Source organism: Neolamprologus multifasciatus, chromosome 23 (genome assembly GCF_963576455.1).
Source record: "Neolamprologus multifasciatus chromosome 23, fNeoMul1.2, whole genome shotgun sequence".
In the NCBI taxonomy this organism is placed as follows: domain Eukaryota; kingdom Metazoa; phylum Chordata; class Actinopteri; order Cichliformes; family Cichlidae; genus Neolamprologus; species Neolamprologus multifasciatus.
Genome location: NC_140460.1, coordinates 10,174,121 through 10,188,225, shown reverse-complemented (window position 1 = coordinate 10,188,225; position 14,105 = coordinate 10,174,121). Strand labels below are relative to the sequence as shown.

At 39.9% G+C, this 14,105-nt stretch overlaps 1 protein-coding gene across 1 annotated transcript in view; it reads right to left on the bottom strand.

Annotated features, from left to right (window-relative positions):
• The window catches only part of wwc3 (WWC family member 3), a 47,551-nt gene extending 33,653 nt beyond the window's left edge, over positions 1-13,898 (bottom strand). The window contains exon 1 of the mRNA XM_085151708.1: positions 13,420-13,898. Within this exon, the coding sequence (XP_085007834.1) occupies positions 13,420-13,565 (146 nt within the window). The 5' untranslated portion in view covers positions 13,566-13,898. The remainder of the gene's footprint in view (positions 1-13,419) is intronic.
• Between the last annotated feature and the right edge of the window lie 207 nt (positions 13,899-14,105).

The following is a 14,105-nucleotide window of genomic DNA, read 5'->3' as shown; positions in this document are numbered from 1 at the left end:
AAATCAACTGTGGGAGCAATCATCAGAAAATGGAAGACATACAAGACCACTGATAATCTCCCTCGATCTGGGGCTCCACGCAAGATCTCATCCCGTGGGGTCAAAATGATCATGAGAACGTTGAGCAAAGATCCCAGAACCACACGGGGGGACCTGGTGAATGACCTGCAGAGAGCTGGGACCAAAGTAACAAAGGTCACCATCAGTAACACACTACAACGGCAGGGAATCAAATCCCGCAGTGCCAGACGTGTTCCGCTGCTGAAGCCAGTGCATGTCCAGGCCCGTCTGAAGTTTGCCAGAGAGCACATGGATGATACAGCAGAGGATTGGGAGAATGTCATGTGGTCAGATGAAACCAAAGTAGAACTTTTTGGTATAAACTCAACTCGTCGTGTTTGGAGGAAGAAGAATACTGAGTTGCATCCCAAGAACACCATACCTACTGTGAAGCATGGGGGTGGAAACATCATGCTATGGGGCTGTTTTTCTGCCAAGGGGACAGGACGACTGATCCGTGTTAAGGACAGAATGAATGGGGCCAAGTATCGTGAGATTTTGAGCCAAAACCTCCTTCCATCAGTGAGAACTTTGAAGATGAAACGAGGCTGGGTCTTCCAACATGACAATGATCCAAAACACACCGCCCGGGCAACAAAGGAGTGGCTCCGTAAGAAGCATTTGAAAGTCCTGGAGTGGCCTAGCCAGTCTCCAGACCTCAACCCCATAGAAAATCTGTGGCGGGAGTTGAAAGTCCGTGTTGCTCGACAGCCCCAAAACATCACTGCTCTTGAGAAGATCTGCATGGAGGAATGGGCCAAAATACCAGCTACTGTGTGTGCAAACCTGGTAAAGACCTATAGTAAACGTTTGACCTCTGTTATTGCCAACAAAGGTTATGTTACAAAGTATTGAGTTGTATTTTTGTTATTGACCAAATACTTATTTTCCACCCTGATTTACGAATAAATTCTTTACAAATCCTACCATGTGAATTCATGGATTTTTTTTTCACATTCTGTCTCTCACAGTTGAAGTGTACCTCTGGTGCAAATTACTGGCCTCTGTCATCATTTTAAGTGGGGGAACTTGCACAATCGGTGGCTGACTAAATACTTTTTTGCCCCACTGTAGCAGACATCAGCTCTTTACTTTGTGGATATTTTGAGTAAAACTAACAGGAGCCATTGTTTTAACAATTTGTCAAAAATCCTTCATTTCCAGTTTCTGAGTCATGGATTATTCTCCAGTTCCAAACTTTGTGTTGACTTAATCTTAATACAAATCAAACTAACAAAACTCAATTCATCACCTCGGGTTTTGGAAACAAATAAATGAGTATTAATCAAATATCAGGAGGATCAGGTTTGGATAAAGTTCATACTTTCACTTTCTCACATGAAGCAAACAGCAGAAAAAGGCCGACTTTAGACGTGTTCGCACTACTGGAAATACCCAAAGTGGTTTAGGCGAGGGAACTGTCTGGATGGAGCATGCAGAAGCCAAAACACAAAACTCAAAGACCATCTAAGGTCAGACTGCACTGGACATTTGGACCTGCTTTATAGAAAATAACTGGTGTGTAGACATAGTTCTTGTCACAAAATTAGCCATTTTCTTCCAGAAATGAAAAAGAAAACAAAGAATGACCAGAAATACCAAAGAAGTATTAAGACAAGAAATAAACCTGAGAAAACATTTAAAAAATAAAATAAAATACTCGCATGCATGTTGAGGCTTTGTCGGCGGTTAATGGTTTATTCTAAAACATTAAACATTCTCCAGGATCCTCTTTCAATCTAAGCGGAAACAGAAAATGAGACCTATCTGAAACGGAAAAAAATAGAGGCTGCGAGAATGACAAGCATGTTCAGCTGTGGAGGAATGAAATGCTGCCGGGCTTGCTCGTGCACCGCAAATTCTCAGCAAAATATATTTAGTTGTTGAAGACATTTGCTAATTCTAGAATAATCTGTGCCATCCTGGGTTGTCCCAGAGGATATTTCTATCTGTAGCGGCGACGGCCTGCTGCATGGGAAAGGCATGTGAAACTCGAGTCTGGGCCGACGGACCACGTCTAGCTGGGTCATCACCACCAGCTCCTTAGCCTTTGTTTCGGAGCTGCAACAATTAAAGTTCTCCAGAAAGAAGTCTGCACATTCCACTAAAAATAATACTGCCTTCACACATTTCTTTACGGGACCTCAGAAGCTGGATTTAATACCCTGAATCTGGGTTACTATCCTTCAGCTCGACCACAATGAGCTCACTAAGGTTTGACAGCCACATGTTTTCAAGAAGCTAACAACAATTCAAAGGCTCTCTTGCTGCTGCCGGCTTTTATTTGGTTCATAATACAGCTCATAATAAATTAAAAAACATACAGCTGATTACACCAACTTTTTTCAGACAGCCCCAAATAGTATATAATGCATTTCTGACACTGTTTGGTTCACTATAAATGCAGCTATGTTATAAAACAGCCAGTCAGGCACAGCAGAAGAATCAAATCAGAATCACGAAACACTTAATCAGCCACTGAAAGGCTTTTATGATCCCACAAACCTACTGCTGAAGTCTACAAATCTGACCAGAGGAGAGATCTTTGCACAACAAGCACTGCTCATTTAATCAGAGGGGTGGACTATGCTTCTGGTTGAACATAACCAGGTTTCTTTGTGTTTGCCGTCTTAAGAAAACCCAAAACACCACGCAGACATTTCTTCATTAATCCAGGCTTTCAGCTTCATATAATGCAGCCTCTGACACCACTTCAGCTGACTCTTTTTACTTGGTTAAAAATGGATGAAATGGCGCCTAATTTAGTAAGAGACATTTAATGAACAAGTGATGAGATCTAGAAAATGTAAGAAAAGAAATACAGCTAAAGGTAGCAGTGGTACTGGCAAGAAGACCAGAGAGTGGAGTTGTCAGAAACACATCGATTTTACCACCTGGTCCACTCTTAGCACCGGTGTGAAATTTCCAACCTTATGGATTTAAAGATAAAGGCTATTCATTGCATCCAAATGAGACACTGAGGGAAAAATGTAAATCACTTTGGATTGTGGCCTGATTTAAAGGTGCATCACGCAGGTTTTGTTTGTGTATTAAACTTTTTTTTTTTTGGACAGTAAGGCAATTTAAAAATAATCTCTTTCCCAAATCTCTTTGTTGTTTCTAAGGCTGTTAGAGGTACCAAGGGCTTATTTTTGTGTAAAGGATGTGGGTCAGAATTTCCATGAAAATTTAAAGGAAGTGAATCTTAGGTTGGCTTTCCTCTGTGCCTCTCTTCTGGACCTAGCTAGTCAACTTTAACCTAGAAATGGAATTTAACCACTCCATTTCTAGGTTAAGGTTGACTTAACTGACTTCACTAGACCATTTGGTGAAAGATGCCAAGAGACCGATTTCACCCAGCAACCACTTGGAGATTACACAGATGAGGCCTTACGAACACAGCATTACCAAATCTTCATTTATACTGTAGTATTCAGAGCTGTAATTAGAAAGAGCTACTTCAACATTTTTAGCTAAGGTGATATTACAGCTAAAGCCCCGTTTCATAAAAATGAAGCCCTTCAAGCCTTGCTACACAGTCTTTTAGCTTTCAGCTCCAGCGGACAAGCCCCGTCCATATGTTCAGGCGCTGTCTAAATGTGTACAGAGACGGGGATCTTAGGCTACTTATAGAAACCTATTTCTATAAGATTTAACACATAATGGGAGAACCGGGTGTCTGTGCGTCCGTCTGTCTGCCAGCTGCTTCAGGCCTCACTCTGAAACGCTGCACCAGACCCCTCTGACAGTCTGGACATAAATGACATTCCTCCGAAAGTTGTTTTCACATTTCTTTTTTAACACAGAAAGGAATTTTTGAGGCAACAGCACTTTTTTTTTTTTGGCTTGCAAACTGTTTGTCATCTCCCCAATACAATATGAGATAGAAGCAAGGTGGAGCATTTGTTGGGCGTATTTAAAAAGGAAAATGAAGAGGGCAACTTAGGCTGAACACATAATCTGGTCTGGAGCTTCAATTCAAAATTGGCACATAGCACCGCATCTCCACATTTTCTCTTAATGAAAACATGCTCTAAATGAATTATTGAGAGTTTGGGGGTAGTCGCAAACTCAAGACAGTAGTTTGCTAAAGACGATAGCGAAATACTGCAATTAAATACAGCTGGATGAACACTCTGTTTAACTGGTAGTTAGTAGGGATGCAGAATTGTGAAATTACGGGCTTTGTTTTTTTTTTTTAAGCGTTTGTATTTTTCCCCTCAGTGTGACAGAGAAGCAAAAATGTTATAAAAGATAGATGGACAATTTTAAGGGGGACAACTATTTTCTATCATACATATCCTGTTGTTGTGGCTTTATTTCAAATAATAAAAGTTACCATATGCTGAAGTAATCCCTGTGAACCAAACGGAGATCTTCAAATAGTTCTTTCTATACTTTGACCTGTATCCCGTCTTTAAGTCTGACGTCATTAGCCGTGCCTGGGCCCAACTCTGCTGCAGGTCCCTAAAGTCACACAATCACTGCAGCATCACTGAGAGTTAAAAACTGTCTAAATTCTTTCATCTTTAATAAAATGATCAGCGTTGCTGCTTTACCAGGTGTAACAATTAAGTTTAACATCCAGGCATCCATGAAAACAGAATTTATTAAACTTAGCGGAGTTAGAAGTTAGCAGGGAGTTAGCTCGCTAGTTTCCATCTAAATATACCATGTTCTGACTGAGGGGTTTCTGAAAAAAATTAGACGTACAGCTCTGCTATCACTTCCAACATAAATGAAGACAGGAAAGTAAACAGCAGCGACATTTGTAGGGTTACTGAAGTTTGGATAATTCGCATGTAATGATGTGCTATGTGATTGCTAGTGACACAGCTATGTTAGCATAATATAAACAGTGAAGCTAGAAGATGAACGCTAAGCCTTATCATACCATTCACGGTAATACCGGTATAACGTTAGGCAATGATAAGAAAATGAAATATCGCGATAAAATATGGGTAAAATGCGCATGCGCAGAACCTTGTTTTCATACGCACATGGCAGATTTTATGTGGTACACGGCGCTCAAAAATCGAAGCCGCACCGCTTGATGGATTGTCGGAGCATTACGGCTACCATAGTTGGGAGCCTTGTGGAGTGATACGTACTGCTACTACGTACATGCTTCAACATAATATTACCGTATTGTGTGTGTATAACCTCTTTATAAGTTTTGTGGATATTATATGCTCAGGATATGTGAGCCCATTTCCACTGGAAATGCCTTTTGGTTAAACTGTCAGCAAGGAATTTGCATTGTTAAATTTTTATATAGATTTAACATACATAAAAAACAGCTGCTTGTTTTAGTGAAAATGCATTGATGGGGTTTTTTTTGCACCAATAAAGTTGTGGAGTTGTAAACTATTTTGTCTCGCGTCAATTATATCATCAGTTATATCGTTATAGCAAATTTCCAAATATATATCGTGATAAATATTTTTGGCCATATCCCTGCCCTACCGACAGTGATCACTGACTGTTTTCAGGGGCTTGTTGAGATTAAATAGAACAAGATACAAAGCATTAAAACATGTGAAATACACAACAGCATTATTAAACGAAGAGTAGTTTGGGCCTGGAATTAGGATTCATCACGTCATCACTTAAAGACAGAATAGTATCCCTAATACGTTCATCTCAGGCATATAAAACTGGTTATGAGTACAAAATCCCGCCCACCCACCTTCTCTTTGCAAGTGGCAGCCAATCAGAAGAAAACTGGTTTCAAAAGAGGCACTAAAGCAGCTTGAGGATGAATTGGAGGCCTTGCACCAAGGTACAGTATGTGATAAAGATTATTTCATTTATATACTGTGAATTATAGAAACCAACTCTATTAGAGTTCAATAATAAAAAATATTGAGCTGGAAATTAGCATAATGACTCTTTATTACAATACTTCTGAAATCTTATAAAGCATAAAATTAATGTTGCACATTATTATTGACCACTGCCAATGGTAACTATTGTGTCATTTAACATCACGCTGATTTTAGATGATTTATCTGTGCATTTCCACTGCTTGGGTTTTAGAAATGACATCAGGGACTGTAATTTAGTGGTTGTCAAACAGCCTGATCAGTGGAGTCTTTCAGGTCCTGAAATGGGAACCACTGCTTTATATAAATCTTTTTAAGAAAAAATAGTGATGATGTCATAACCCTGTTTCTGGGTCTAAGCGCTGCCTTCATGAGGCTCTCGTCTTTTTAACCTGCTCTAGTGCTTTGCTTCTTGTTTCCCCAAAACAGTTCAGTCATCATTCTCAGCCTCTCAAGCATTTTGTTACAAGTTCTCTTTAAAATAAGGCTTTTACTACAGCTATGAACACCACTGCTTAGGATCAGGCCTTTTTCATAGTGTGTAATCCAAACCATGCACCGTCATAAGAATGACTAACATCCTGTTAGACAGGATGCTGGTTCGCCTACACTACTATATGCCTACTGATAGCTTTGTAGGTAGGCACCAGGTAGAACATCATAATGTCAGCTAGCTCAACTTCACTAACCCTTCAACCTTTGCTGGAGTCAGTTTTCAGTCTTTGCTTACGTCCAGAGTTGCAGCAGTGCTGCACAGGAACATGATATATGATTTTCAGATGTCTTGTAAACTCGCTTCCCTTCATGCCTGGATGTTAAATTTTATTGTAACATCTGGGAGAACAGCCATACTGATCATTTTATTGGAGCTGAAAAAATGTGGATTGTTTTTTAACTGTCAAAGGTGCCTCAGTGTTTGTTTGCTTTTGGGAACTGAAGGAGCATTTATGCCCGGAAATAGCTAATTATGTCAGGCTTAACAAGCAGATAGACACGTTTTACATTCTTAAAAAAAAAAAAAAAAAAAAAAAAAAAAAAAAAAAAGGACGCTGCTTCGAAATTAATTACCTGTTCTGCTGGGGTTTCCTGGGTCTTATGTTTAATTGTTAATATTAATGTTTTTGAAAGCTTTATAAATAGTTTCAAAATAAATCAACCAGAAGCACATGAAGATCCGTTAAAATATAATAACAGAGAAACTGTAGTTTTTGTAGTTGTAAAAGCACAGAAAAACAGTAGAGTCCAGGTTGTCAACAGCATTTTTCTTCACTTTTGAATAAGAATTGTGCAGATGCGTGGAAGAGGAAGAAAAAACAAAACAAAAAAAAACAATGGTCACCCAGAGCTAAAGGCTGGTCCACGGAGTCTGGCATGTCCTGTTTAGGTAGCATTCCTCACAATATACACATAAAACACTGCCAACCTACACATCTGACTGATGGCTGAAGCTGCCAGAGAAAAGCATATTGAGGAACAACATAAAGCAGGCTTTAAGCTACGAGTGAGTGTTTTTGTTGTTGTTTTTTGTAGCAATAAATCATCCCAAAAAAACAAAACAACAACAAACAAAAAAAACAAAACAAAACAAAACAAAAAAAACCACAGGACAATCATCTGGGAAACCTGGACGTCAAAGGCGCCTGCAGCACTAACTGCTGAAGGACAAAGTGTTTGTGCTTCCAGAAGGAGTGAGGTGAAAGCTTAAGACAAACATATTGTCTGCTCATGAAAAAGAACACGGGCAAAATGACACCAGATCAAGCAATGACATGTTCGCAACCTCCCGCAACCGAAAGACAAAAAAGAGCCATCATAATGAAAACACTGGGGGAAGCAAAATAACAGCGGGGTTCAGCGCATGTGAATAACCCTTCGGTGCTGGCAACACAGCTCACCCTTTCCAGAATAATTGAATTTGATGTGCTTTGTGACCAAGCATAAAGGCCTCCCTTTGCTGAGCGGCAGGCCGGCCATGGCCATTGCATAACAGAGCTAATAAAGGAGGCCTACAGGGCCCAGGATGAGAGGAGGAGGTAGACACGTGGGAACTGCCTCTGTTCTGCTGCTTTGTCTGGGGCCGCGAGCGAGCAGAGCCCCCGGGCATTAGTGTAGGCATGCCTAACATAACGTTCATTCCACAGCAACAAAAAAAACCCCTCAGAGCTGCTCAGCTTATCTGCAGGAGCTGGCCGAGAGCAGCTTGAGGTATCCACCGTCAGCCAAAAAAAAAAAGCATCATCAGAAATTAAGGCAATCAGTTCGGACGGGGTCTCAGCTGCTTGCAAAGTCAGGGGTTTTCCTGGTTCCTTATGATTAATCCGCATTTATCAGGGTTTTCCTGCATGCACACCAGCATGGTTTTAGGGAACCTCGAACTTTTCTGTTGATATTTACGCTGACCTACAAGAAATGTCAGTTAATTATCAGTCACCAGTCATCTTATGCCACTTCAAAAGTCTGAAAATCTTCAGCCCACCCAGCTGCATCGTCTTCATACCATCATCATCATCACATGAAGCATTTTCTTCTTCAGGGATTTTCCTTCATATTAAAAAACCACTGAGGTTTTGGCCTTCCATCAAGGGGGAAAAAAAATTCTTGGATGGTGATTTTTAAGTTTTCTGTAAATGGGTTTAATTTATTCAAGCTTCAAATACATTTTTGTTTATGGAATGGCCGACAAGAAAATGCACGCACTTCTGTAAAGTCAGGCAACACAGCCATTTTTATACCACACGCCTACCAAACGTGCGCAGTCACCCACCAAAGGCTCATTTTTGAGAGCTGTACATTGAAAGCAATGAGTCTGTATTACCTTATACTTATTTACTTGCTATACCAAAGTAAACAGAGAAACCCTCAATTTCTCAGGTATCTGTGAACTGCATTGGCAAGTCCGTCTAATGAGTCACTTCACACCGTCATCTAACCAAAACGTCTCCATCTTCGGCTGTCGACATCGCGCATACCCGCAGGAACAAACTTGACCTCTGGCTGATACGCCGCCCCATTACAGCTCATCGTGATCATCACTGACAATTATGTTCCAGCTTCAATGGTGCCTCTGTTTTAGCGATTAGCAGTGATAATCCACTACTGACGCTCCTCTCTGCGAGTCAGCAGACTCAAGGCGCATCGGGCAGACCTGGTGAGCAACACACTAGATCACACAAGCTGCTGTACTGTACTTTTTGTTTCTTGAGAGCCAGGAGTTAAACTGCAAATCTGAGTCCAGTGTTTTCTGTAAAACAGATCATATTATTCTCAAAATATAGAGCATTCCACCTCCACCCCGCTCCCCCGACTGGTATGTAAATAACGCTTTTCTACTCTTACTACGCACCCAAAATGCACCCAATCATACATGCAGCACTTTATTTTATTCACTCTACGTGCTTTTTATCATTAATACACACACTCACACTCTGATGTAAGCACCTAGCAGAGTAGAAAGATTTACTGCAGGAGAACGCCTCTGGTCATTATCTTGGTGGCTTGAGGGTTAAACACACAAACACAAACAGTCTTCACCTGACTACATTTATTGCATTTTTATAATTCCACAACACCTTCAAAGAATCTCATCACATAATTTGTCTTTTAAGTGTCTGGCTGATATTTCTTTCCATTTAGCAGCCTCAGGTAAAACCCAGATCTTATGATGAAGTCCTATAAAAACAAATGAGTCACAAAATTACCCTGCTGTAAGAAGTTCCCTCCTGACCCCCTCAGTATCAGCAGATTTTTTTTGTCTTTGTTTTTTGTCACAGGACCTCAAATAGATAAAGGTGGGTTAATTTAATTTAATTTAATTTAATTTTTTTTTCTTTAAAAATAGCATTCTTTTTAGTCATAAAAATGTATTGAAAAGTTAAAAAGTTGTCTCTTGTATTTACAAAGTTAGCAGGAAAAATGCAGGAAGAAAATCACGCAAACTAAAAAGCACCAAATTTCAACCCAGCCCAGTGTATTTTCAGATCCTGTAACTCCAAAAATATGAACAGTAAGAAAGTCAACTTTTGCAAGGTTTTACAAAAAAAGTCATTGGACAGAGCAGATCAGCTGATTCTCAGGGGTTCAACACCCAATGAGTGACGTTCATCCTTTGATTTCAATTCAGCGGAGGAGCTGTCAAACCGAGACTTGACAGGAGAAATTACGAACCTCTTATCTCTGCATTCATCTCTCTGCTCCTGACATACGTGCATGCAAACAACCTCATTTATCTGCCTTTTTTTTTTTTTTTTTTTTTAACCCTGACAGAACAGCTCACACCTTTTTGTATCTGCTGCTCATTAGCAGAAGGTTTGTGCTGCGATGTGATTTATTGGAAAGTCAGTATCAGGTGGTGACAGAAGACATTCCTCCAATGAGAAAGCCTTTAAATCACGGAGCAGCACCAGAACAAATGCAGAAAACATTCTTTAGTCTTACTAAAGAAGGCCCTCCCTCAAATGCTGATGACTATAAAAATATGTGAAACTGCTATTAGCTGCAAACAACAATGGTTAATCAACTCACGAGGAAATCAGGTTTTCCTTATCTAGATTACACGCAGCTACTAGAAGCCCACTGCTGGAGTAAAATGTACACTAGTACTCGCCATACTTTGAGCTCTGTTTTTGTGAATTTCAGCCTTTCCCCTGATAATACACCAGAGCTAAAATACTTGCTGTAATTCCCAGTAATCTCACAACAAAGTCTGCTTTGAATGCCTGATTGAGCTTGCTTCTGGGCTGGTAAAATCCCAGTCCCTGCAAAAAGCACATCCTTGCAGCTTTCTCAGTGGCCCAGCGAGCATTCCTCACATACTTTCACAAAGATTTCTGGGAGTTGGAGTTTAAAGCACATGTCCGACTACTAATCTCCATGCTGAAATCTCCATGCAATGGAAATCACACACTAAAATTGTCATCTTTTGAAGGCTGGACATGACAAACTTGAGAGCAGCTCTTCACTCTCTGACTGGTCTTTAGGTGTCTTTGTGTGGAAAGGAAAGGGGAGCTGGATAACAATGGCGCTCTGTATTAGGTGTGTGAGCCAGGAATGTTTCAGGTCACTGGAAGTCATAAATCTGCAGGGCTTACTGATGAGTCTGGATGACTGAGGTTTGACACACATGCGAACACACACACACACACACACACTCAACAGGTTTTCTTCTAAGTGAAGAAGGGACAGATAAATAGCTCAGGTGACCACGCTGATAGGGTTAACTTGGACAAAAACAACTCCTCTGCAACAATAGAAAGGCTGAGCTGCTGTCTAATTTTATGTCCAAACTGTCAAATTTCATGTTTAAACCGACATGCGGGATCATTAGACCATGATCATGTTTGTAAGGGAGCTTCTGTAGGCGCTGTGGAGGCCCACAGCTGCTCCCAAACCTCAGACGATCATCGACTGTGGCCACATGATTCACCACAACCTCACAATAAAGGAGCTGCCCCTGTGGATTCTTTTCAAAAGCAGTCAAAAACCGGTCTTCTGTCGAAGACTCTTTTATTGAATTGTTATTTACTTATTTTAAAACTACCTGTTTATTTTACTGTGTCTTATATTTTTCTTTGGCACCTAATCTTCATGTTTATTTTGGCCTCGTGTATAGTGCTTTGTGACCGCTTGTCCCAAACTTAAACTTTACTTATCCCCAAAACACAACCTCTGATAGTAATTACAACCTTGCTCCAACAGGGGCATTGTCCAGATATGCGGGTTTTACAAGAACATGAACAGGGCCAGTGTTGTAGTCTAATATAGTACATTTATTATTTATACTTCTACTTTATTTCTATATTATTCTACTTTCTACTCTTACTCTATTTTATATGTAAATACGATATTACAAATATAATTTGATTTTAAAATATACAGCTAATAATATAGGAGAGATCAGACTATTTCCCTCGGGATGAATAAAGTATTATCAATCAATCAATCAATTGGTAATAAAGTAATTAAAATAATCTCCAGCTACAATATTACAGTTATAAAAATTATTAAATGAATAATCATGATTCTGGATGATAAGTACTTTAAGTATATTTAATGATAAAACATTTAAATCCTCTCAGTGTCTTTATATGGAAACTGCACTGACATTATTACTTACTTAGTGTTTCCCAATAAAAACTGCCAGCTGAAGGGAGGACTGAAAATCCAAGTCAAATACTAAAATAATTACATTTTTACAAGAATAATATAATACAGGCATAAAATACTATTGTTTATCTACATGATAATAGACTCACCCACTTATTTAGTTCACCTATATTTTAAGACAGTTCTATCCAGTTATATTTTTTGTAAACTGGTTCATTAAATGTGAAAACTAGGATATTTATTAAAGGTAGGAAAAATGTAGAGTTTGCTTTAAATCATATTGAGCTATATGTCGACCATAAACTTAAATGAAAATAACAGAAACAGTATTCCACATCCGCTTTGGAAAACAGTTATTCATCAAACCATTTTCACACTCTCATAAACTCTATTAGAGCACAGGGATCTGCAATGCTTTCTACTTTCATTTACGGTCTACATTATATTTTCTGATTTCCCATGAATGCCCTCTTGCTTTGTGCCACCCCATAAAAAAATAAAAAAAAAAATAATAATAGGAAGGGGAAGAGGTGATTTCATTGACTTTTCCTTATTTATACGCCTAAGTTCATCTCTTAAGTTCAACAAGATACTACACAAGAAATTTTGGTGCCCACAGTGCTAATAATCTTCGTCTTAGTCTAGAACAGGGGTCCCCAATCTCAGTCCACGAGGGCCGGTGTCCCTGCAGATTTTAGATGTGTCCTTGATCCATCACAGCTGATTTAAATGGCTAAATTACCTTCTCAACATGTCTTGAAGTTCTCCAGAGGCCTGGTAATGAGCTAATTATGTGATTCAGGTGTATTGACCCAGGGTGAGATCTAAAACCCGCAGGGACACCGGCCCTTGGGGACTGAGATTGGGGACCCCTGCTCTAGAACTAAAAACTAAACTGGTGACATGCATACAGAACAGCTTACTATCATCAAGTGCATCAAAACAAAATCTTAAATTGACAGGTTCACCATAAGGCCAAATGTAGTAAATAAAAATAACCAGAAAAAAGAAAGAAAATTTAAGGATGTATTATGTGGGGGGAACGATATTCTCTGTGATCAAAGTTGTAGGTTTCTTTAGGAAACTAAAACTAAGAAGAAGAACAGTGTATGTTGATGGTGAAACTTTTTTAAATAGCTTTGAATGAAATTTTTAGGCTTATGTGAAGAGCCATTTTGCACATAAAAGCTTCTATTTGCGGGAATATGATGGTTCGTAGTTCGTTTATGTTTTCTATATTACTTTTCTACAATTATTTTCCAGTGAGCCAACCCTGGCTCATTCTCGGTCCATCTGTGCCACCCCATTAAACCCCCCCTGGAAACGCCCCTGCTCTCCTGTGAGTTATGTCAGTTTATAAAGAAGTCTCGTTGTATTAAGATTACTTTTTGTTAGTGTGTGTAATAACACTACTCCAGGGACTTAAGCGTACCTATCTCTGGGGTCAATCCATGAAGTTTGCCGGGTGTTGTGGTCGATGAAAAACACTCTGCCATCGTAATCCCGAGCTTCCTCCCAGCCCGCGGGCAGCGGCAGTTCCGAGCTCTCTCTCCGCTTTCCGCCGCTGACCCACGGCATAGCGTCGAGACGGTGAGAGGGCTGCAGCCCCCTGCCCTGCTTTTATCCCCCTGAAAAAGTCGCTCCTCACTGCATTACAACCAAACGACCTGGACGCGCTGGAGAAAAGAAACGCAGATACAAAACTTTCCACCGAGGCTGGAAAAAGTCCCACCGGGGGTACATCCACTTTCCTCTTCTTCTTTCTACAACCCTCCAAAATCAGCGCGGCGGGGCTCTCTCAGTGCTCGTTTCTCCATGTTCGCCTTCTCCGCCATATTTCATTCCCCGTGTCCATATTCGGGAGCGGATTTGCATACGTACGACGGAGCCAGTTCCCCCTGTCCAATGAGGAAACTTCAGAGCTCAACACTTTCATTAAAGCTTCACGGCACCGCGAAAACATACCTTATAAAATAAACTTAACGTTTCATTTTAATGTTAATTCAGCTGAGTGATTTAGCTAACGCTGCGACACAAACCTGTTGATTCACTCATGAATGTATTTCAAGAGTAGCTTCTGTTTGTGTATATACAATTTAAATAAGTAATTTTAAAAGT